The sequence below is a fragment of the Mchenga conophoros genome, linkage group LG20 (genome assembly GCF_057382185.1).
Source record: "Mchenga conophoros isolate Kocher_MC1m ecotype Shallow Benthic linkage group LG20, M_conophoros_male_GT1.1, whole genome shotgun sequence".
Taxonomy (NCBI): Eukaryota; Metazoa; Chordata; class Actinopteri; order Cichliformes; family Cichlidae; genus Mchenga; species Mchenga conophoros.
Genome location: NC_140545.1, coordinates 2,187,080 through 2,211,020, shown reverse-complemented (window position 1 = coordinate 2,211,020; position 23,941 = coordinate 2,187,080). Strand labels below are relative to the sequence as shown.

At 39.5% G+C, this 23,941-nt stretch overlaps 1 protein-coding gene and 1 long non-coding RNA gene across 2 annotated transcripts in view; one reads left to right on the top strand and one right to left on the bottom strand.

Annotated features, from left to right (window-relative positions):
* calcoco1a (calcium binding and coiled-coil domain 1a) overlaps nt 1-2,301 on the bottom strand; it is a 14,631-nt gene extending 12,330 nt beyond the window's left edge. Inside the window, exons 1-3 of the mRNA XM_085259599.1 lie at nt 2,095-2,301; nt 892-1,052; nt 699-801 (exon numbers count right to left, since the gene is read on the bottom strand). Coding sequence (XP_085115725.1) covers nt 699-801; nt 892-1,023 — 235 coding nt within the window. The 5' untranslated portion in view covers nt 1,024-1,052; nt 2,095-2,301. The remainder of the gene's footprint in view (nt 1-698; nt 802-891; nt 1,053-2,094) is intronic.
* LOC146550026 (uncharacterized) overlaps nt 1-23,941 on the top strand; it is a 24,198-nt gene extending 257 nt beyond the window's left edge. Inside the window, exons 2-3 of the long non-coding RNA XR_014890152.1 lie at nt 8,812-8,988; nt 23,883-23,941. This is a non-coding gene — a long non-coding RNA (uncharacterized LOC146550026). The remainder of the gene's footprint in view (nt 1-8,811; nt 8,989-23,882) is intronic.

Here is a 23,941-nt window from a genome sequence, read left to right as displayed (position 1 = left end):
TGATTTACTTAGAATTACTGTTTCACAATACGGCTACAGCAAAGGGCCAAGATAGAAAACAGACAGAGGGAATGACACACGGTAAAGTTTATGAGCTGTATTTCAACTTCGAGCACCGGCTAAGGTCACAGAAGAGGCGACCTTCTTTTTAAATCACAGCATTGCTGCTGATAAGGAACCATCTGTACTTTCTTTAGTTTCCTTTCTCTGTACTGAAGAATGACATTGACAGTATGTTTAAGTTAGCGATAAATCACTTTACCAGGGGTCAATGCCACACCTGCTGCACACGTGCCCCTCACCCTCAATCAGGCTTATCAGCTGCCCCTGACACACAGGACAAAGTGAACACTGTATTCTCCAGTGAGCAGCAGCAGTCAGCAGAGCAGCCTTTGGGCCATTGTCTTACTAAAGAAATGAATTCAAACCATGACAGAGAGTGTCTCTGTTAGAAACCAAGTTAGATATTTCTCTTGTGCAAAGGATTTTTTCCCCTTTTTTCTGCTGAAGAATTATTTTAAGATAGAAATAAACATTTGCTTCCACTTAGCATGTGATTCGCTAGCTTTTTGTAAACAACAGAGCAATTCATTTTACAGAGGCATCAATCTCCTGCTGAAGGTTTTATGCGCTGATCTAGTACAGATCCTGTGTGACTATGGGAGGTAAACCCAGTTAGAAAACAAAGGTATGAATACCCTGAAACTGAACACAGCAGTTGACATCTGTGCCCTCTTGGTAGTCAGCCGGGGCTAGCGCCCATACAAAGGTGTGGTATTCCTTTACTGATGTCCATCCCTCCTGAAGAAGAAAATGTGTGCACAGTGTTAACTTCCAGTTGGATATTATTTATTTAGTTGCTTTTCCAGAAATTCGTCAGAACAGCAATACCTTGAAGAGCCCTATCCAATCATTACTGGCCCATATGTGCCGTGAGCTCAGCGTGTAGTGGCAGTCGACTCTGCTCTCAGGAAAGTAGCTGCAGCCCACGTTTCTAAACTCCACCTGCCAGTCCTTGTCCATGGCAACACAAAACAAATGCTCTATTGCACCTACAAGAAAGAAGGTAAAAAACAAACAAACCCCAAATCAACCTAGAAACCAACATGCACAGTTACATTACACAGCTATTTCTGGAATATAGGTAAGAGGTGGTCCCTGCTGAACAAACAAGAGGCCCCAAGTGTGTGAGTATTTTTGTTCAGTGTAAGATCTAGACTGAATGCACACTTAAGGAAACAGCACCGATGCACAACTAATCCTCAGTGACAGCATGGTCTTAAGGCAACATGACACGTTACACAGGTTGTCACCAGGGGCTATTTCAGTCATCTTCAAAATCATTTGCTATTATACAGCATCACGTGTAAGCATGCAGGATATGGGCTCAGATTCCACTCGAGGTTACTTGCCACGAATTTGTGGTGTCCCTGCAGTTAACCACACTGCTTGCCTACCGAAAGCACTATTTTTGTGTGTGGTGTAATAACTATGGTATAGGCAACATTTATGATGTGATGGTACACTGTTACACAAACAGGGTGAAACACATGGTAAATATACATTTTAATAGAGCAGCAGAGACAAGCATGATGAGATTTTCAAAAGGAACAAAAATAAAGCAAGCGCACTTTAAACCCAATGAGGATTTACAGCGAGCATGTTCTTTAAACTTGGATTAACTTTCTGTACTTTACATTTATTCCCTGTGGTAGAGTCAATAATCACAGATGATACAAGTTTTCTATTTTTGTTTTGCAAACAAACATCCGTTCGGACAAGATAAAATACAGACAGTGCGTAAAACAATACACCAGTGATCAAAATAGCTTTCCGTGGACTCGTTTTACATGGCACGAGGCTTAAGGCCCAACAGTAGCACATGTCAAGAAAACAGTGTTATGCCCGTCGATGAAAGCTTTAAGCTGACAAACAAACAAACACAGGCACTGCGGACAGACCTGAATCCGTGCACGTTAGTCATATTTGTTAATCTGATGGAAATGCAAATAATAAGAGACAATGCAGGGCTTTGTTAACTACCAAAAGAGATCTGCGCACATTATCTCGACCCGTTTCTGATGTCTTTGTTACCTTTACGGTCCTCAGCCCTCTGCAGACGGTCCAAAGGAGCCCTCTACGTGCGAGGTACCGGACTGACAGTCCTCAAGAAACCCACGAAAGAACACGGCCGATGCAGACTCGCTTTCCTCACGGAGCTCAGCTGGACCAACAACGCGAAATAACAACAAAAAAGCCAAAGCAAAACACAAGCACCACAGCTTCTTCTGCACCGTGGAATTATGGGAGCTGTTGTTCACGATGTAGCTGAAACTATGCCGAGATACTCCTTTTTAAACTACAACCCCCAGGCTCACAGTAGACTAACAGATCCGCTGAATGTAATCTGACGCGTCTCATCGGCCGCCGTTGTTTTTCGCATCGGATATCTGCCAAACCGCGGCTGTCCTGCTCGTTCACCAATGGAAAGAGTGTGTGTTATTTGCGATGAGAGGAAGACACTCTTAGCGGATGTAATAATGAAAACGGATGTTTTTATTTGCAGTGATTGTTCGAGTTCATAAATATTTGCTACATTGCGCTGTAAACAAATCTGCGCATTATTTTCCATGCAGGTAGACTTCGCACTATGACGGTTATTTAATTTGATGGTAAAGTATTACAGGTTGTATAGTTTTTGCCTATTTATTTTAGTTTAAATCAGTGTCCCACGGGAGCCTTTTCCACTTCATGTATTATCTATACTTTGATGAGGAAAATCAGGAACCACAGCAGATCCTCTGACGTCAGCCCACGTTCCAGATTTGATGGAGGGGAATTCGGATTTTAGCCAAAAATTTTTCCAAAATAATCCAGTGATCCTGCATTTTGGAAGCGCCCCAATTTGGCAGTTTCTTTAGGGTAAGCTTGATATCCCACAACGTCTTCAAACATGAGGACAAATAGAGCGCATGACGAGGTTACAGTGCCGGGCAGCAGATGGCAGTATACCATCTTGAAAACCAAAATTACACATGCAAGTCTAAACACACAGTGCGGTCTTTTAAGCCCACAATGAAAATATATCACAGCCTTTTTGTCCTTTCACTATTAGATACAAGATAAAAGGGGGGGGGGGGGGGTACACTGTCTCTCTATGCTGCAAATTTTAAAAACAGCCTGGGTTCACCATCTCTAGCTTTACCTTAATTCATAGTTTTGATTTTGCAGATATATCAGAAGAGAAATGCAAATATGGCTGTGCAGATAGGTCTCAAGGCTACAGTAGTAGTATTGTCTATCTGGGTTCACAATGTGTTATTCTGAGATTTTTAATTAAAAAAAAAAACATTAAAATACTGGTTTTAGTTGAACTGATTATATTAAATGATTTAAATTTAAATTAGAGTTAAAATGGCAAATAAGTCTTTAACTGCAAAAAGCCATCAATAACAAAAACCTATTTAACAGAAATGGAAATTAAAAGTTAGCATTCTCTATTAAAGGTTATTAGTCCTCCACAACCACAAGTTAAATAATGCTCAGCCTGTATTATTATAGTTATTGATGTTAGCTCATTGCCCATAGCCAGCCTATTTATCTCTGCTCATTGATGAGACACTCCAGTCACACAATACTTTACTCCTCCTCAATTAGTAAGTCCAGTTTGGCTAATTTAGTCTGTTGACGACACTATAAGGATACTTCATGTAATTTTATGCCGACGGACAGTCAATGCTGAGACCCTATAAATTGTGTTTAAGTGGATTAATAGTGTGCTGAGCCTGTGTGAGCAAAGTGGTGATGGAAATAGTGGCTCGCTCTCACAGTGGGATAATTAAATAGGTTCTACTGTGATGACTGGCTTATTCAGTAGCCACTGTTTACATGCGTGTTTAGCTTTAGGTATTATTAAAGAAAAAGATTTCTTATGTTGAATTCGTCAACATAATTCAGTATGGTTGTCTTACGGGTTCCCTGGAACACAGAAAAATCAGATATACCAAAAATACTAGCATAAGTATTGTTTATGAATTAATTCTATATGCTTATTTCTGCTGGTTTTGTGCCACCCTATTTTATTTTATTTTATTTTATTTTATTTTATTTTATTTTATTTTATTTTATTTTATTTTAGTGTTGTGTCTGATTTCCCATAGCCTTGACTTTGAAGCGTCATTGTTGTGTAAAGTTAGAAGACAGTTGTGCAGTAGGAGTGTGAAGGCTTCACCATAACAGAGGCTAGACTTAAAGTGGATTGTCCATGAAACTGCTTGATCTTGACCTGGCTGCCTGCTGTTATGGCTCCTCTGCCTATCATAACATCCCACCTCTACCCTGCAAACTTGCGCACACATGCAGTTATGCTGACCGTGTGAATTTACAGCTCTTTTTTGTTTTTTGGGAGGAGATGGCTAACATTCACACTTTGAGGCGTTAGGTTGGGGGAAAAAATAGTGTTCTGGCACAAAACGTTCAACATGTTGTTTATTTATCTGTTGTGGAAGTACTCCACACAAATTTAATCCCTGTCATCTGCTGATTTCTAGCAGCTTGGCTTGGAATTTCTCTCAATGCTAGAAAATGGTATAGCCCCTGAGTGCTACTGCAGTTTTATTACCTGAGGTGGTTTGTCTGAATATAGCTTACCACATGTCTCATTCAAAGGGAATGGCAGGTATGTGTCACTAGTCATAAATTGCAACTAGCCTTCAGCAGTAATCAGTTGCCAAGGAAACCTCAAATGGGATTATGACCTTCTGTTGTGTATAGCCAAGCAAATTGTTAGAGTTGTCAAGATCCAAGAGACAAACATTAAAGATTTATGTCAGTAAACAATTTATTTTCTCATCATACTAAGTTAATGGGTAGCGTGTCTTGCGTGGAAATAAAACTGAGAATATAAGTTGGCGGCATTTTTTTTTCTGGCTGGGTATTACTTAAAACTATACGGGCAGTTTTGACTTTAATAATGGTAGTTACTGTGTTTTGAAGTAATGTTGTCTTGTTTTAAGATATAGTCAAAGAAAGGCATTACAAGGTAGAAAACAAAGAAAGAAGAGCAGAAGCAGAGTGCCTAGAAGGAGGGTAGAGTGTTGGGAGGGTGGAGATAGAGAAATGGGGGACGGTGGTATTTAGTATGCACGGCCAAGCTGCCCCATCTGCTTAGCGCAGCAGTCCCTGTCGTATAACTGTCTGCAGGCCGTGGGCCACATAAAGAATGTCTCAGATTTGATGTAATTCCGCAAAATTAATGACAGCTTTACTCGGTATGGGCCGTGAGGGAATGATTAGTGTTTGATCGTCCATCTGATCAGTTCCCTTGGCTGGCTGCTGAGAGATGCTCCACTATATGCCGGTATGTTGCCTATGGCAAGCACACATGCACACACAGATACACCTATCCCAGAGTAATTCCTGGGCCCCCATGTTGTAGTTTATGTTTAGGTTCTGGTTCGCGTTTCCCTCAACAAAAACATCCAATATCTTGTAAAATTCTCTGTGCTGTGACACTTCACATCAATGTGAACACCTACTGATGTGCTGGATGCAGGTCCCACTGGTAATGTGAATGTGCACAGGGCACTTTTATATTAGGCTGTGCGGTATTTCAAAGAAAAGTGGAACAACCAGCATCCAATTTAGAGAACTCGGAGGTCACACTATGACCTTTTACAAGATATGCTTTACTGCAGCTGTGATTGGAATTGGGTATTAGTTTTTAAAAGAGATGGTGAGTGGATTGGGAATTTGAGAGAGAAAAAAAATTGATCCATTGGATGGATTGCTGGAGTTGGACAAGTGGAATACCTCTCGTCGTTTTAATTCAGCCCCACCTCAGCGTTCCCAACCCCCATCTCTTTCCTCCTCTTGGGCTGCTGCGTTTACAAGCGAAGGGGGCATTCTGTTTTACAAGTGAGCCTGGTGCGTCTCGGTGTGCTAGCAACATTAAAATTGAACTCGTCTTATCTGTGCAAACCGCGAGGCTTTACATCATAGGCTGTCGTGCTACTGCCATGAGGCCCCACTGTGCTTTTATGTAATGTGGTGCAGTCAAAAACCCAGTGGACAATTAAAGTGAGCTGATAGATAAAGAAGTGATTGAAGACCAGAATCTTAGTTTGTGGAATGCCCTGTGTGTTGGGGGGAGGGACACTTTAGTGGTTTATTATTGTTAACAAGACACAACATCTCACGTAGACAGACTGAACTGGAGACACAGTTTTCAGAGTTGCATCTATTTTTTGTTTTTTGCTGAGTTGCATATGGCAAAGCTAATTTCCCATCTGACCATTAGTACTCTGGTCAAGTCCAAAGCATGGAGAGCCTAATTCAGCAAAGGCTTGGGGAGGGCTGTTTCTGCCAACACAGATTGTTGGACAGATTGGCAGTGCTTCACTCTGTGTTGATGCAGTACTTTTCCCTCAAATTGTGCACAATTATAACAAATCACTTGCAAAAACACCATTAAAGTAAACAAAAACTTGTTCCAGTTCAATTGCAACTCAGTCCATTATCCTCTCTGTTTTCTCCTTCCTCAGTACTTTAGAGTTTTTGTCCTTCCTTCCATAACACTCATTCCAAATTATTTGAACGTGTTTCCTCCTGCTTGGGTTCCCCCCTTCCCTGTTGCCATTCTCTAATCTCCTTTCATTTTGCTCTTTTTCTTGGCCCACTCTTCCTCCCCCACTGCTTTCTTTTTCTCCTCTTCATTTTATATTTTTGGCTGAGCTGAGGACCTTTCCTGGTGCAGTGACCTTTCTGGTTTTAAATTAAGCCCCACTGCGGCACGTCTCTCTTCATAGATCGCCAGTTACGAGCCTTCAGAGAACCGCAAAAAAATAACGATTCTGATGAAATGGCCCCTTTAAAAAGCTCTTTCAAATTCCTTTTACATTTTTCTTTGCCTCTTCCCCCCTTTCTGGTTGCATTAATATTCACACTAATGAGGAACATCCTAAAGAGCAGACCATGGAAAATGTGAGAAGAGACATATGCATGTGCCTCCCGACATGCACGTCATACACATACTGTTGCTCATTGCTAATGGGGTCTAATTAAATGCCACATATGTTTGAAGTGATTTATGAAATCTGGGCATCCAGGGCTTGCATTATGATTGCTTAATCAGAAAGAGACCATTTTTCAATGAATAACACAGTTTGTGGCCTTTTAGAAGAGACCAATGTTTTGCATTATGTGATTAATAGGCCTCTAATAAATTTTTTTAAAAATGATAAATAGTTCTTACTGCGCTGAGGTCATAGTTCTTTTACCTGGTAGTCCAGCATTTGTCTTAATATTAGTGCAGAATTTATAGTATGATGTCAATAGGCTTGGGCCATGTTAAGAAATCGGGTTATCATAAACCACAATGCAATACAGTCACGAAGAACCTCCCAGGTGCTGAGTAAAAGCACAATGACTTGTTCAGGACCACCATCCCCTGGAAATGAGGAACCAGAATAATTTAAATACAGAAATGGCTTGAATTTAAACATAATTGGTCACAATCCAACCTCACCTGTTCACTGAAACCTTCTAAAACTCAAAATAGAGGGAGTGATAGCAATTATTGGGAGTAATTAAAGCATTTAAACTTTTCAGTGAGGACTCAAGACTGTTTTGAGCTACATTAAAAACTATGGTTTTAGTGGCTACTGGCAGAGATCAGTGTCTTGCACTGATAGGTGAGAAATTGTAATGTTTACTTTTGGTACATATACAGATTCACTATAATGTGTTACAAATGTTTATTTATCTATACATATCTAAATAGCCTTTGTGTAAATAGTTCGAGACTGAGGATTTTTTTTAAGCAAGAATACAATGGATACAGCAGAGAAAAGCACAATAAAAGACAACAATTACAAATATTGAGTAGTTTAAAAAATGATAGTAATGTGTTAAGCAAATCCTGTAAATTCTTTGGAGGTGCAATTTAATTTTTTAGAGCATATTGTTTTATATTGTTTGCAGTATTCTGTGCTGTGCTGAGATCCAAGCAAATAATTTTGTATTTTAGATGAAATGTGATGATTAAGACATAGGCTGCATAGGGTCTATATAAAAGTGGCAGCTTTCTTAGAAGACCTTAATCAACAGAGATTGTAGTGTGTGAGGTTATTGTTTTCGTTTTGCTGGTCCAGCTTGTTGCTCCTAGTGTTCAGTTATTATTGTACTGCTCATAAAATTAAGGTGTCCAAAATTAAGTTGGACATCTGAATGAAATATTCATGGTGAAAATCTTTACAGACATACTCAAAATGACACTAAAATCAAAGGTTAACCAAGTGTTCCCTTGTTTTGAGCGCTGTGCTTTGAGCACAAAGCACAGTGGTATTTGCAAACTTGCATATTTCTTTTTTCTGGAAGAGGTTAGGGCATGCTGGAATTATAGCATGGGAAGATGGCGGAATTTAAGCTCCCTAAAACTGTGCTTTTTCCAGTTACATATTTCATGTCATAAAAATTCCACTGACACCCTTAGCTGCAGAGTAACCTGTGACTTGATGTGGAAATATGCAGAAAGCATCACGATTGGTCCTCTCCAGTAATGGTGAGCTGTGAATGTTAATCTTCACTCTATATGGGCTGCATCCAGCAACATGCAGAGATTATTTCTGAGGCCCATCTCCTAAGGTGCTCCTTGTAGCCTTGGTAACCCTAATGAATTATGGGCCAGCCCAGTTAAAACATGTGTGGTATTACCCCATTCCACGGTATGTCCTCCTGGGTGTCTATGAATCACTGATCTCATCAAACTGGGTTTCTCTCTCTCTTCCTTTCTTTCTCTATCCTTCCCTCCAGATCGCCCCGTGTGCTTCCCTCCCCCATTGCTTGTCACCGTCCAGTCCCCTGGGGCGTCTGTCTGGGATCTGCCAGGCTCATCAGTGAGGAGAGGAGAAGGCTAACTGGGAGCCCTTACTGGCTGTAAATCCAGAGAGGGTGGAGAACTTGCAGCGGCCACACGTCCACTGCAGCCCAGTAAGTCCAGCAGCCACCTCTCCTCCCCCCAGCCCCCAGTACACTTAAGACACTTACAATCCGTCTGCATGTGCAAATGCATTCACACAAGTACTCAACAAGGGTTTGTTCTCCTACTGTTCAAAGTTAACCTAACTTAATCCTGTTGCAACCTGACCCAAGGAATGGGATTTTAGACACCAGGTATTTTGATGCAGACATTCTGTATCTTTATATAAAGGTTGAGAGGATTAACATGTTACAGAGTGTCTGTGTTTGTTATTGTTAATATTTTGCAATACTGTCAATTTTGCCTCCTGTTAAAACAATAAATGGCATGATTATAGGCCTGTATCTGTGGGCAAATTGTCTGTGTATGAATAAGCATATCGTTGGACTCAAGAAGAGTTTCTATTTGTGCTCAAGTGTTTATTATTTCCTTGAAGGAGGATGACAGCAAATGTTTGCTGCTAATGAGGTGATCAGAGTTCTAGTTGTGTCTAAGAAGTGAGACATCATTTAATCCATGGTGCTATGCAGAGGTAATTTCAGTCTCAGAGTAGCCATAAAGTGCTGGAAGCCTAGCACAGATCTCGACTGCAATGCAGTGAGAGGGGCCCTTCTCTCTCATACATACATTTAGCTGGGTGTGATACCATTCCATACACATAGACACACACCCTCCCTCTCCTTATCTGAGAAATAAGCATTTTTACAGAGTTTGAGCTGTAAAAGGAGAGGAGCAGATAGCCCATAAATCTAGCCATAAAAACGTTAAGTTGTCAGAGGTGCCATCAGCTATCAATCGTGTGCGGCAAGCTGATGAAGGGGAAATAGGTGATAAAAAACAGCATTTTAGGGAAATTATGTCCAGTCTTCCATTTGCGAAGTGCTGCAGTCGCATCACTGCAGAATCTTAATCACTGGCTGGTGTGGTCAGGGACTGTTCCTCGCTGTGACAGTGAGGAGGAGCACACCCTAGTGGGAGGGTGGGATATGGAGGAGGCAAGATGAGCCGTAGCAAGGGGGGGGAGGGGGTGCATTGGTGTGGGGGCAGCATTGTAGAAAATTATACAACTACCATAAATCACTTCTACACTACCGTTTTTTTCCTCTCCCTCAATTTCTCACTTCCCCCATCCCCACACTTGTGCTCTGCCTCTTTCTCTGTTTCTTTCTGTACTTCAAGGCTGTGCATCTTCTTCTCCTCATTTGCACTCCCACCCTGACGGTCCCCCTGGCTTTCCGCCCTTTATTCTTCTTTCAGTCCCTGGCGATGTTCTTTATTCGAAGCACTGTTGGTTACCCTCACTTCCCTGTTCTCTATCTGTCTCAGCTTCATTTACACTGTGGTTTGTTTACATGCTTTCTTTATTGATCTGCTTTTTGTTGCCTAGCAGGGATTTATCTCCTGTCCATGGGACTGTATTAGTAAACCCCGAAATTGACCTGTCTCTCTGAGATGGTTCCGATATAGTCTGTTCTTGAAATAAAAGAAAATGCCATCTTGTCTGCAGCTTATTTCACATTTTATCAGACAGCACTGTGACGGGATTCCTGGTTGCTTCTTTATTGGGGATTTTTTCCAAATAGAAAAACAACCAGTGATGCTTTTATATGCTGAGGCATTCTAGTACAAGTCATGTCTTTATTGAAATGGTCGAAATCCAAAAGCAAATTATGCAATATCCTATAGCTTCTTTATTTAAACTATATATATTGAAGAATGTGTCTTATTTGCACCAGTATGAAGGAGTACGTGCCTTTAGTGCGTAGAAATAATATAAAGGCATCCTGTGAGAGTATCCATGCCTATTGAATTGATAAATGCCTCCATTGTGTGATCTGTGACTCCCCTGTAATCTAAGGTCATTTGTTAATTAATTTGAATAGCCCTACAGGCTTTGGTTCTGCTCCAGTGGTCTTGGATGAGTGATGTCATTCTGTACTGAGCTGACTTTAAGCATTGTGAAATGAATGCAGTGAAGCATGTTCATCTGCTGTGGCCCCTTCAGTATGTCCTGCCCTGTGACCATATATCACGGGAAGGTGTTGCTGTGCATGAACCACTACCTAAGAAGTGGAAGTTGTCATTTTATTTTTCACTTTGTAATAATTATGAGGAGGAACTACTGTACAGACTCTACATATTATGTATAAAGAGCTTATTGTTGTTGTCTGGACGCGTTTGTAAAATTTCTTATATTTTCAGAGAAGACTTCTTCACCAAAGTCGCTGATCATCTACAGTGGATCTTTGTGGTTCTGGTGGGTTTATGCTCAGACATTAAAGATGTACTGATGGTGAGCGGTTATCCAACTCTTGTGTCAGGTGCTGTGCTGCCACCTTTAGTTAGCCTGAGGTACTGTAATGCAGTACCCATTTACACATCATCTCTCTACGTGGGCTATTCTGCAGTTTAGTCACACAGCATCTTTTTGTGACAGAGGGTAGTTTAACAACACATCTAACCCTACTGCATTACAGCTAGTGTACCTGTGAACATGCAGACTTTGTTTAAAAGGGGCTGTCACATAGAATAAAGTTGTTCCATGCTGTGAGTGTGATTTAAAAACAACTAACTTTGTAAGCAGTGTTGTCTTGCATCATGTGTGTCTCAAGTATTGCCTTGTGTTAGCTAGGCATTTTATTGGCTTTTTTAAAAAAACTCAAGAGTGTGCATTCAGATATGTCATGGTGCTGCTGCTAAAGCTGTGAGCCTGCCTTTTTCCATGCATCGTTAAAACACCGATCCCCAGGACAGATTTCAACCTTTTTCTGTTCATGTGTAGTTTTTGCATCAGCACTAGCAGTTATAGGTTTTGACATTTAGACATTTCCAGACATGCTACTTTGAACACAAAAGACTCTAATCTCAGCTGGATGGCAGTAGATTTCTTCCATGTATTAATACACAAAGTCAGAGACTAGGGATGTATGGGTTTAATTTACGCGTATCTACGCTAGAGTGAGTCCTAATGTAAAACTTGTGAAATGTAAATTGACATGATCTGGTCTCCACTTAAGATTTTTCCATTTTTGCAGTGCTCTGAATCCCATTATGTGTCATATATTTTTTATTCAGAGTCCCATTCCTCATAAAGAAAAACTTCTCCAAGTTTCAGACGGTATGTTTCTTTCTATCTCTCCTGAATCATTAGATGATTAATCCTGACGTGGTCCCCCAAATAATGTTGATGGCATTAATTGCTGGGTGGGTATGGGTGAGCGCAGTACCTTCTTGTGGAATACAGTTTTAGGGAGTGGTTTTTCTTCCTGCTGACATGTTACTGCAGTGACAGCTGTATCTGCCAGGGGGCAGGCAAGCACACACATCAAGGCAGCAGAGAGCCACATGCAGCCCTGCCTTTGCAGAGCTTCACTCCCTCTTTTGTGGTAATATTGCTGTTTCTGTTTCTGAGTCTGAAGGTATTTAAATAAATATGCAAACTTCTTCATATTATTGCTGTTATATGTATTTGACTTGAATTATGAATATAATTTTGTAAAGCCTATTTAATTATAGACACTGTGGTTTATATTACCTATTCATGTTCGCTTTATTAGAATTAATTATATCTGTCAGTTTCTCTATTTGAAGGTCAGAGGAGACAATATGGTGATGCAGTGGTGATATTACATGTGCATTACAACAAATTTATGTTCAAACGTTCAACGAGTTTAAACAGCATACATAACAAGAACATATTCCTTCTCATAAGTAAGCTTGCCAGCTACAGTTCAATGAAGTTAAGTTGGAGAGCTGTAATTTTGTACCAATAAAACTGTTGAAAGAATTTTATTCATTTCACTACCACTCATTTTCCTACTCAGCTATTTATGAGCAATAAGAATAGATACATTAATGTTACTGCATATCTGAATAATGGTTTTGCACTAAACCTCCTCTTGAGCATTCAGTGTTTTCCCTTTATTTTTAACCAAAAAAGTAAAATCAAGTTATGATTCCAGACCACTTATAATTTAGTTTGGAAGTACTTTTCATTTTTTCTTATTATCTATATTTATTGTAATTCCTCATTGTATGTTTACTATAGAACATATTAAAATAAAATATTGCAATTGCTTTCATGTTTTCATTCAGAATTAATTTGTCTACTCATCAGCATTTCTGCTGTTATGAAATGTCAGGAAGTGTTTGCTGTGAGTTCATAGTAGCCTGTTTAACCTTATTTGTTATTGTGCTATAAATGTGATTACATCCTAGGTCTAAACTTGGTTTTAAGCCCAATGTCGCTGCTGTTTCCTTAGGCCTCCATAGGAAAAAAAAGCCATAAACCTTTTTTTCTTCTTCTTCTTTTTTCTTTTTTGAGTAGCCGTGTTAAAAAGAACACCTGTAACTCGACACACAGACCCCTCTACTAAAATGCCAGGGCCATGACTCATGGGAATGGGCACACACAGCTAAATAGATAGTTTGTGTACAAGCTTGTCTTCCAGGTTGAATATTCTCCTGGTTTCAAACAAAACATGCATTTGGACAACATCTGAACGGAGGCCATTTTGGTTTGGCTTTATGTTTGCACAGTCCTGGGATTGTGCAGTTGCAAGTGGGGGATGGGCGAGCTACTGCGCTACCATGAAGACTTCTGTTAATGTTTTAGTCATTCTGGTGCCGCTGGGCTGGGAGACAGATTCAGTCAAAAAGCATTTGAGTACCCTCAGGTCCTCGGAGTGATTTACTATGTATTTGGACATCGGCAAAGAGCTCTTGCACCTTGAAATTCTCTCTCTCCTTTTCTCCCTCTCCCAATCGTTCTTTCTCTCTGTCTCTCTCTTTGCAGTAGTAAACCCTTAGGAATGATCTGTCATGCTGAGTCACCTTGAAGATATCTAAGGTACTATCACTTCCTGTCACCTTTTCCTTCATCCCTTCTCCAATCCGCCCTCCCTTCCACCGTCTATCTTACCTCATCTTTCTATCACCTTCAAACCTTCTGCTCAAGTCTCAGCCACATCCCTCTTATCTTGACAATGAGACTTTGTATGCAATGCTCCTTCTGCTCAGTCTCTTATCCTGCCTCTTGCTCACCAGCTGGGCACATCAATCCATGTGACAGGTGGTTGTCAGTCAGCGCCTCACTGGTCAGCACCCTAAAAAGTTTTAAACATTGCAAGGTTGCCAGTGCTAGAGAAATTGCATCAGTTAAATGAACAAATCTATGGTTTTCATCCTCACTAACAAGTGTAAGTAAGTGATAAGCAATTATCAGTAAGTTATGTTACCTTGACAAGTTGTATTTACTGCTTTGTTGCCTATGGCAGCCACCCTGAGTCGAGTGAAGAGGAGAGCTGTCAGTGGCCATCAATAACACGTCTGTGTGGTGTGGGTGGTGCAGGCTGTGTGGCATGTGTTTTAGAAGTGATGGCCAGAGGCCCTCTGTCTATGCAGTTCAGAAAATATGGTGTCATTAGCATCTGTGTCTCCATAACTGGCCGAAGAGGCCCAAACATATCTGGTATGCAGTGTTTAGAAGGCACGCAGACGGGATAATTGGTGAGCAGAATGTGTCCGTAGCTCCAGACTTTCAAGTGCTCATTGCCTTTGAGTGTTTTACACCCCAAGTGGCTCAATAGCCTAGGGGAAACAAGGTCTGCATTGATTTATTGCTGACCCTTAGGTCTTTTGTTTCTTAGAGCCAAGGACAACTTAATAATCAACCGAAGTCTCAAAGTTGAATTCCTATAATGAATTTCATTTGATTATGTTATCTTTATTTGATAGAAATCATAATGCTGCAGGAGTATACATATAAATGAAACCTGTATGCTATGCCTTTGCTGCTGCATTCTCTGGCAGGTTTGGTTACTGCTGTGGATTTCATAATCACAGCAGTCTCTCTGTCAATGCTGGTGATTAAATGCAAGGAGAAAATGTTCTTCGTGAGGTAGCTTTTAGGGTTTATTTCAAACACTATATTTAATTAATGTTAGTTATCTATTGATTGCTGCTGCATAAAGTGCTGAACAGTATACTGTAATTGTAGGTCCATATTATTGTTTATTCTGTTACATTGCTTAATCTTTTTTGTGTAGAGTGCATAGATGAGACATTGCAAGGTAACCTAGAACTAAAGATGATCTCATGCTTCCCTCCTTCTGTATCTCAATTGCTTCCTGCTTATCTCATCAATACACAGAGAAATAATTCACTTAGTTTTCCATTACCGTTTAAATTTTTTGACCAAGACATATTTGCTGTCAAATGCTATGTCTTACCATGCCTATATTTATTTTTATAAAATACTCTAGTAGATATGGTTCAGCGATTGAAACCACAGTGAAGAATAAGAGTAAAAAGTCTGTGTGTGACTTTTCACAACATGAACTACACCTTTGTTACGATCATCTTCACCATGTCAAAAAAAGCATTTTTATTTTTTGTATTTTACTAACATAGTATATACATTTCATTGTATATTTCAATATCCAATTCCTTATATTTCAAATAGGTTACAAAACAATCTGCAATTTCTGGACATTTGTACTAGTATAGGCTTAAATAAGTCTGTGTATGAGGATATTGTTGCTACCTCTGCCAATCCAAACTGGGAAACTTTTGCCTTGTCTCAGGATTTCACTTAAATTAGAGCTGGAATATCTGCTCATTTGAACAAACCCCTGCCTAGCCCTCTAAGGTATGGCTTGAGGTATGCTAAACTGCAGCCAGCAGCAATTTCTTGCCAGCACTATAAATGCCCAGATGTCAGTACCTAAGCAAAGCCTGACATAAGGAAAAATGATTAAGACAAGCAGAATCTCCAACACACACACACAACTATAAAAGCTACTGAGAGATAAATATTAGCTTGAAGTTTTGTATCAGTTTAATCCAACTGAAGAGACGGAGCAGTCAATACATTTTCAGACAGTAGCTGTAAATTATGAGTATGTTCGTGGGAGATTAAGGACTACTTTCAAATATACTTACAGATTAGGTGGGAACTTGGGAGTGACAGTTGGCAAAATATATACATTGACATGTAACCCATGCAGTCTATTGCAAGAAAATGAATAGTGACAGAAGCATTTTGGCTATTTAATTAGAGACCACCTAATCGCTTCCATGTTGCTCTGCAGTGGTTATTCGTCATGGTTGGAAAGTGTTGGAAAGCAGTAGTAAAAAGAGAGTGAAATCAGCATACGTAAATGGAAACACATGAAGTCTAATTACATACTATCTGTATTTACCGTCATGAAATTGGAGATTTAGATGTCTAACTGAAAGACGGGAAACATTTGTGAATGATATCGATGGAAAAATCATCGAAGATCGTGGCAGGAAAGGTTTTGGAGGAGACATGTTGTGCGGATGCATATTTCCTCCATTTGATCAGAAGTGGCAAAGAAATACTACACCCTTTTCTGTCGTGGAGTTTGGACTCCACCTACATGACCAAAGATGTCCACCTTTCTTTACTACAAAGCCAAGGCTTTTGTGGTCTGGTTAAAAATAATACTGTTGTCCTTCTGCAAGAATTTTATGACAATGGTATATGCATATACTTGTGTAATTATTCACAGGGACACATTAAGTCACCAGACAGGGGTGTGTGCTCATGCACACATGGAAAACTCACTGAAGTCAAGAAAAAACTGCTTAGATGAAGAGAATTAAAGACCATGTCAAATGTCCGTTAGTGGTTGCACTTAAGAGGTAAAGCAGTGGCAAAAAGTGATTTTGATTCACAGCTTCTACAGTTTTTGATGACTTCATTTGATTTGATGTGCCAAATCCTCTCATAAATAAACAGACAACCTCCCACCAAAAGTTAAAACAAGGGATTGAAAGTAAATTTCATTCCTAAATTTATAGCCCGAGTTCTTTATACAATAACTGACAGTAAGTGGCTGTTAAACAAGATAAAAAAAAACACTTTACTGACTGTTAAAGGTCTAGTAAAAAAAAAAATAGAGCTTTAGTTTTAAGTTACGATGTGATGAAAAAACTGAAAGCTATGGCTCATGAAGTATCTATAAATACTCAGAATGTTGACAAAAATGTGATAAATTTTGTTGCACTTAATTTTAAATGGAGACACAAACTATAACACATATTCCATATTATTTAATGCTGGTAAAAGACTTTTCCAGGAGCAGATCCATCACTCAGCTAATTTCTGCAGTAGGAATAATGATATACAGATAAAGGCATGCTTAGCTTCTTTACTTAAGTACAAAGTGTCCAGGGCCCTGTGCTTCGTACGTTGCTTACTACATCCAAGATCAAATGAAACATCCAAGACCAAATCATCGCGCTAACTCTGAGCTCGCTATTCCGGTTCCCCGAACACACCTGTTGTTGACGATTAGTATAGCTGGATGAAGTAATGTGAGATCACTGGGTGGCCCAACAGGGGCTACGCATCGATAGTAGAAACATTGATCGGCAACCCTCTGATTGGTCGGCGAAAATGTCGAAGGAGCGCGCTCGGTATTTTCCGGCAGCAGAGCAAGAACTCTTGAGTGAGGGATTTCAGGAGTTTCAGAGTTTAATTAAAACGCAAGGGAACACTGCAAAGGCTGCAAAAGCAAGGAGAGAGGGCTGGCAGAAAGTTGCTGACAAATCAAACTCGTAAGTAATTCAATAATAACAATAATAATGGAGTGGATTTATATAGCGCTTTTCAAGGCACCCAAAGCGCTTTACAATGCCACTATTCATTCACTCTCACATTCACACACTGGTGGAGGCAGCTACGGTTGTAGCCACAGCTGCCCTGGGGCAGACTGACAGAAGCCAGGCTGCCATATTGCGCCATCGGCCCCTCTGGCCAACACCAGTAGGCGGTAGGGTAGATTTATCATATCACACCATATTATCCAATATTATATTACATTATATTATATTATAATATGTTATATTATATCCCCTTTCACATTAGAGCCACAACAGGACCCACTAGAACATGGGAACAAGTAAAAGGGAAATATAAGAATATTCTACAGAATGGTAATATTTATCACTTATATTGCTTGTCGTCTCTTGGAAAGAGACCCTGGAATACTCTGTTTGTTTGTTCATAACAGCAACCAAGAAAAGGGCAGAGCAAAAAAAAAAAAGACAGGTGGTGGTCCTGCACCCCCTCGTCAACAAGTTGGTTAAGTGAATAATACCCTCACGGGAAAATCGATATCTCTCTATGAGCACACTGTCGCGCTGAGCTAAAGGATCCTGTCTGTCCCGCAATATACGCTGAATTCTGAGGACTCTCCTTATCAATCTTGCACCTTCCGCAATGGGTTGCTCGCGTAAACGGACAGGATATGACTGCGACAGACTTCCCAAATCCACCTTCGCTTTTATAGCCGTGGTCTCTCATCTTGATTACACGAAGTAATTTACAATTACTACTCTGAAATATGAATTACATCTGTAATAATCACATACATGTAATAGAATGTTAATAGTACATTTCCCTTTTTTAGGGAATGACCTGAATGTATCTGTGTGAAATCAATAAAAGGATCAAGTGCTGCATTATCTTTAGTTACATTGATGTTATTTATTTATGGTGAAACAGTGGTGGAATATCGCTGTTGCTTTCGTATGAATGACGCGGACATACCTGCGTGGCCGCGATCTAATCCTGTTTACATAAAGTAAACCTGCTCCCCAGCAGGTTTACGCTTACGGCTCTGTTGCTATGACAGCAAGTCCCGGATGGGCTTCGGGGAACCGAACGATCCAGGATCACGCGAAATCGTCAACAATCTCATCCAGCTAACTCACTTAGCGCGGTACGAAGAACAGGCCCCTGGTGTAAAATATTAAGAACTGTGTATGTATCTCACAAGTATGTGTTTTTAAGTAACCATTTTCTCTCTTTCTTAAACACTGTATTCACATTTGATGTCCAATAAATACGGTTATGAACTTCCAACCCAGTTTGTTTCTTTATGCATTCTTTTTTTATATATTGGAATTTACACTTAATATAGATAATAAACTAAAAACACTTTAGACATAAACTAAATTAAAAATAATAATGGCTTTGTCAAAAACCCTAACCCTAAGCGATCCCTTCAATTTTCATACATTCTGTGTGGAAATAGCAAAAGAAGCCAATGCGAACTAACTTGTTAGACTTGCGCAGTTAAAGCAGTTCAAGTATCTGTATCTATTTATCTCCCTCTCTATCTCTGTATGTCTGTTTATCTGTACTGTAAACCAATAAAAACCATAGAAATCAGTCTTGTTGATTTATGCTTCTCTGCAGCTGGCTTTAGCTCTCTTATGTGCATTTATAGTCTTCTTGCTTTGTGTGTGTATTGGCTGGATGTGTGGTTTCTATATCCTGGCTTTGTTGTGAAACCTGTCACATCTTCATTGGCTTCGATATAATTTAGCTGCGCTTGGATGGATAGATCCTTTTGATAGAATGGCATATGTGGCCCTTACTGTGATGGTCCTTCAGTACAGTTGTGTTTATAAGGATGCCGTAGGAAGACAGGATGTGAAGCACAGATTACAAATGGCTGTTCCTGGCTGCTCTACAGACAGCTTAGGAAGATCTGAGCTGAACTAGGACTGCAGTGTTCTGATACATGTTGTTGTGGTCGACTGACTCTACAAGCGTATAGACTCTTTTGAAAGATTTGATCTGAACCTCAAAAAATTATGTTTCAGTATTTACTATTCTAGTTCATGGTGAGGTGATTGATATTTTATGGTTAAGTGGTTAACCAGGTGGTAAGGATTATGTTAGAAAATTGCAGGAAATATAAATTTAAAATTCCCAAAGTTAGTGAAATTAGCTGCTGTGTCATCTAGCCATCAGCTGGTGGCTATAGGCTCATGTGTTAACACCCAAACAAATAAAAATCCACCCCATACAATTGTAATGAAGGGGAAAATGTGCTATAAAGACGAAACCTGTTTTTTGGGGGTTGGGCTATAAAGATGTGTTTTTCTTTCTTTCTTTTTCTTTTTGCTCTAAAGTAGGACATCTTAAAATGGGACTCATGGTGAGCTTTAAGTAAATGTTTGGGGATCTTCAGATGTTGAGGCATGGGGACTGAAAGGCTGCTATAAACGAAGTATTGATAAAGGCAAAGTTTAAAGGTTGAAATGATCATTTCAATTAAAAAAACACACTGTATCCTTTTGTGTATTTGGTCTTACTGATTGTACAAGTATTCATGGGGACATGAACAAATGTGAGAATTATCTGCAGATCTTGAAATGAAAAACCTGACTTCTCTGTGCATCTAAAGTTACGTTCTGGGGCTGAATCGGAGAAGCCAGGCATAACCAGTCATTGTTCAAAATCTATTCAACAATTAGGTGATTTCTTATTACTTGTTGGTAAATTTGAGGTTTAAATAAGATGGGTTCCACTGCATAAAGAGGTTGTAATTACAAGCTCGTAATCTGAAATCTTGTATGGAATTGGAAGCTAGTGGGGATTGTGTTCTCTTTATTAATCCTGACTGCTGTAAAGAAGATTACATCTTTGTTTGTCCAAAAATATTAAAAATACCCTTTCTTTAACCCCTTTTCTCTAAGAAACAAGGAAGAAATATGTCTCAAATCTCTACATATTCCTCTAAATTCTCTTTGGTTTTTATTTTAAATAGATAGATGATAAATATCATGTATATTATGTATGCACATTTAATCAAAAGTACATAACTGATTAATTTTAACTGGATTTCTGCATTAGAACTGTGTACACAGCTAAGTCAGAGTAAATTATTTACAAAGATTACACTTTCATTCTGTCCATTAGTCAGTATACTTTTCTTTTATTTACCTTTCCAGTCCAAACTAAAAAAATCTCAACTATTTGAAAGATTGCTGCTACATTTTGGAAGAGAAATTCATTGTCAACTTTGGCAACTCCATTTAACATCACAAGTAAGTTGAAGGTTCCAGTTTAATGTGGCATATATTTTCAAGAGCACCAAAAGACTTTGATGGTGGCTATCAGGGGGGCCTGGAGACAATGATTCTTTTTTTCTATATTTGGGTCCACTATGAACACCCTGTAACACCCATTTTCCAAAGAAGATTTTGAAGTAATTTTTCTTGTGTATACATAAACAAAGTTCTTGCTGTCTATTTGATTGTGGAGTATGATGGTGGAGTGGTTAGCATTGTGGCCTCACAGCAAGAAGCTTCCTGATTCGAATGCCAGTTGGGCCTTTCTCTGTGGAGTTTGCATGCTCTCCCTATGCCTGTGTGGGTACTCCTGCTTCCTTCCACACCATATGCATTGTAGGTTTAATGGAGATTTTGCCATGGATGTGAGGTAGATAAAGTACTCGAAGTGCATACAATAAGTGCTCTGTGAATGTAGAGTTAAAATTTAACTAGTCTAAATTATAGATGGACCGATCCGATATTACCTATCGGTATCGGTCCGATACTGACGTAAATTACTGGATCTGATAACGGAGAAAAATAAAAAAACGTAATCGATCCATTAAATATCAAAAAAGCACCTCACAAAACTTGCGACATGACGTAATTCGGCTCATAACCATAGCACGTCGCAGCAGTAGGCCTCACGTGATAGAGCGACTGTGTGTATTTGTAGCCTCGCTACCAATCCGGCATTTCATCTCAGAGGAAGTGATCCCAGACAGAAGTAAAGCAAGTGTGTAAGTTCATCTCTGAATGTTTGTAAAGCATTCCCATGTTAAGCTTAACAACCGATATATGGAGCGACTGCCTCTCTCTCCCTCTCTCTCCTGCTGCTACTTCAATCATGAAACTGATCAATGATCAGTCTCTCTTGTTTGTTTATTGCTCACTTCGCGCCAGAAAGAGGAAACCAGCGGCTGAACAACAGCAGCACATTTAAGCTTGATAAGCTGTTGTTAGAATTTATTTACTTTCTACTTGAGGATCTTTTTCTACGTAGCTGACGGCTGGTAACTGTGCAGGGGCGGATCTAGCAAAGTTTAGCCAGGGGGGCCGATAGGGTATTAACAGGGAAAAGGGGGCACAAAGACATCCTTTTCTTTCTTATTCTCATTTAAAATGTCGAGCTTTTAATAAAAAATTATCTGAATCTTACACCCAAAGTTTTAATCTGATGTAAATAGTTACTGTATATAGTAACTATTAAGTCTAATATACCCTAGTAAGCTATACTACTTTTTCCTTTGGGAAGGTACCATCTGTGCAGTCTGCAGTTCTGTTGAAGAAAGATGTTGAATCTATTTAATTATTCTTGGAAAATAATTTATTTCGGTGCATTTATTTCACACTGCATCAAATTAAAGTTGATTACATCAATTAAGCATCATGAGGTGGAGGGTGGGGGGTGGTTCCCTATTTTTTTTTTTTTTGCTGGGTGTTTTAGAGCCCTATTTGTTAGGTTGCTTACTCTTTAAAATACTTTAAAATACCAGAATAGGGAGGATGGAGTAGGTTTAAGTTCATTAGATTGATCAGTTTTGTTGAACTATGAAATATTTTGGGTGCAGTGTATTTTTTGCATACAGATATAACTGAATAGCTTTAGTGTTTGTTTTTTTAACTTGAGAATGAACTTATTCAAAAAGCAGCAAGATATTAAAAAACTGTGTTATTGATTAAAAAACACACTATATCGGATTCATATCGGTATCGGCAGATAACCAAATTTATGATATCGGTATCGGACATAAAAAAGTGGTATCGTGCCATTTCTAGTCTAAATTGCTTCAAGTGGTCAGTAAGACTAGAAAAGTGTTATCACACACATTCTTACATATTCTTTGAAAAGATTAGCATTGTGTTTACAGCTGTGCTAATTATTCTGTATTAGTACTGAGCACAACGGCAATTTTAACACACTTGTGTTTACTGGGTAAAATGTACACTGTTTTAGTTTAGACAGAAAATACAAAGTACAACTGAAGCTCATGGAAACATATTTTTATGATGTGGTGATTGCAGTTTGTTTGCTAGGTACCATTTCTGGTAATTAATTACTACTGCTTGTTATGGCCCCTTCTCAGTGGGCTAAGGAAGGACACAGTAGCACGTGACGATCTAAAATTAATGAAAGAGAAGGTTGAGGGCAAGTGTAAAAGACATGCAGTGTTTATTTACTGCATGTTAGCACAATACTCAACTGGATAAAAATTGGGTGAGGGGGGAGGACCAAGTGGTTGCGCCAAATAAAAGAAATTAATAAAATACAAGCAGCCTACAGCCTCTCTAAGGTCTAAGTCAAACAAACTCATAATAAAAAGGCCTATCTAGCTGGTCTACTAAAAGGTTAGCCAAAACCCATACAGAAGTGGCATCAACCGCATAACCTTGTGTCTCTAACGTGTGTCTATGTGTTGCGTATGTATAGGGTACCACAAAATAAACCTATCCAGCCTCCCACCACAAACACATTACCCATCCACAGAAAATACAGAACACTACTCAGACAGCGTTAACAGCTGGCCAGCTGGTCAAGGAGCTGCCCCATTTGTGATGATCCCTGGTGAGTGATTGGTCTCCTGTGCCCAGATCAGCCAATAGGCATGTGCTAATAAAGTTTGAATAGGCCAGTAGGTGGAAGCTTTACACCTGGAAGAGAAAAGAGAGACAGAAAAACAACCGTGCCACCTATCCTGGCATGTAACACCCATTAAAAACCAAACCCAGGGTTGGGTACAATCTTTTAGACAGCACAAGAGAGAGCGTCTGCTACAATATTCTGTGAACCTTTTTTGTAATGGATGTCTGCGATATGGGGACATAGCTTTGCCCAGGGACTTGGGCAAAAGTCATTGGTTATGATTATATATCCTAGACAGGAACACCAGAGGCTTATGATCTGTGAAGATCTTAACACATGTAATATGTACCATGTAACGCTCATTGAGAATTTTTAGTCAGGATCAAAGTTTCACTGATAAAAAGACATTATTGAGACTGTAATTGTGCTATGATTTGATTTCAGGGTGCAGAGACACGCTGTGAGGTTAACTGATGATTCTAAAGGGGCCAAAGATGTGGATG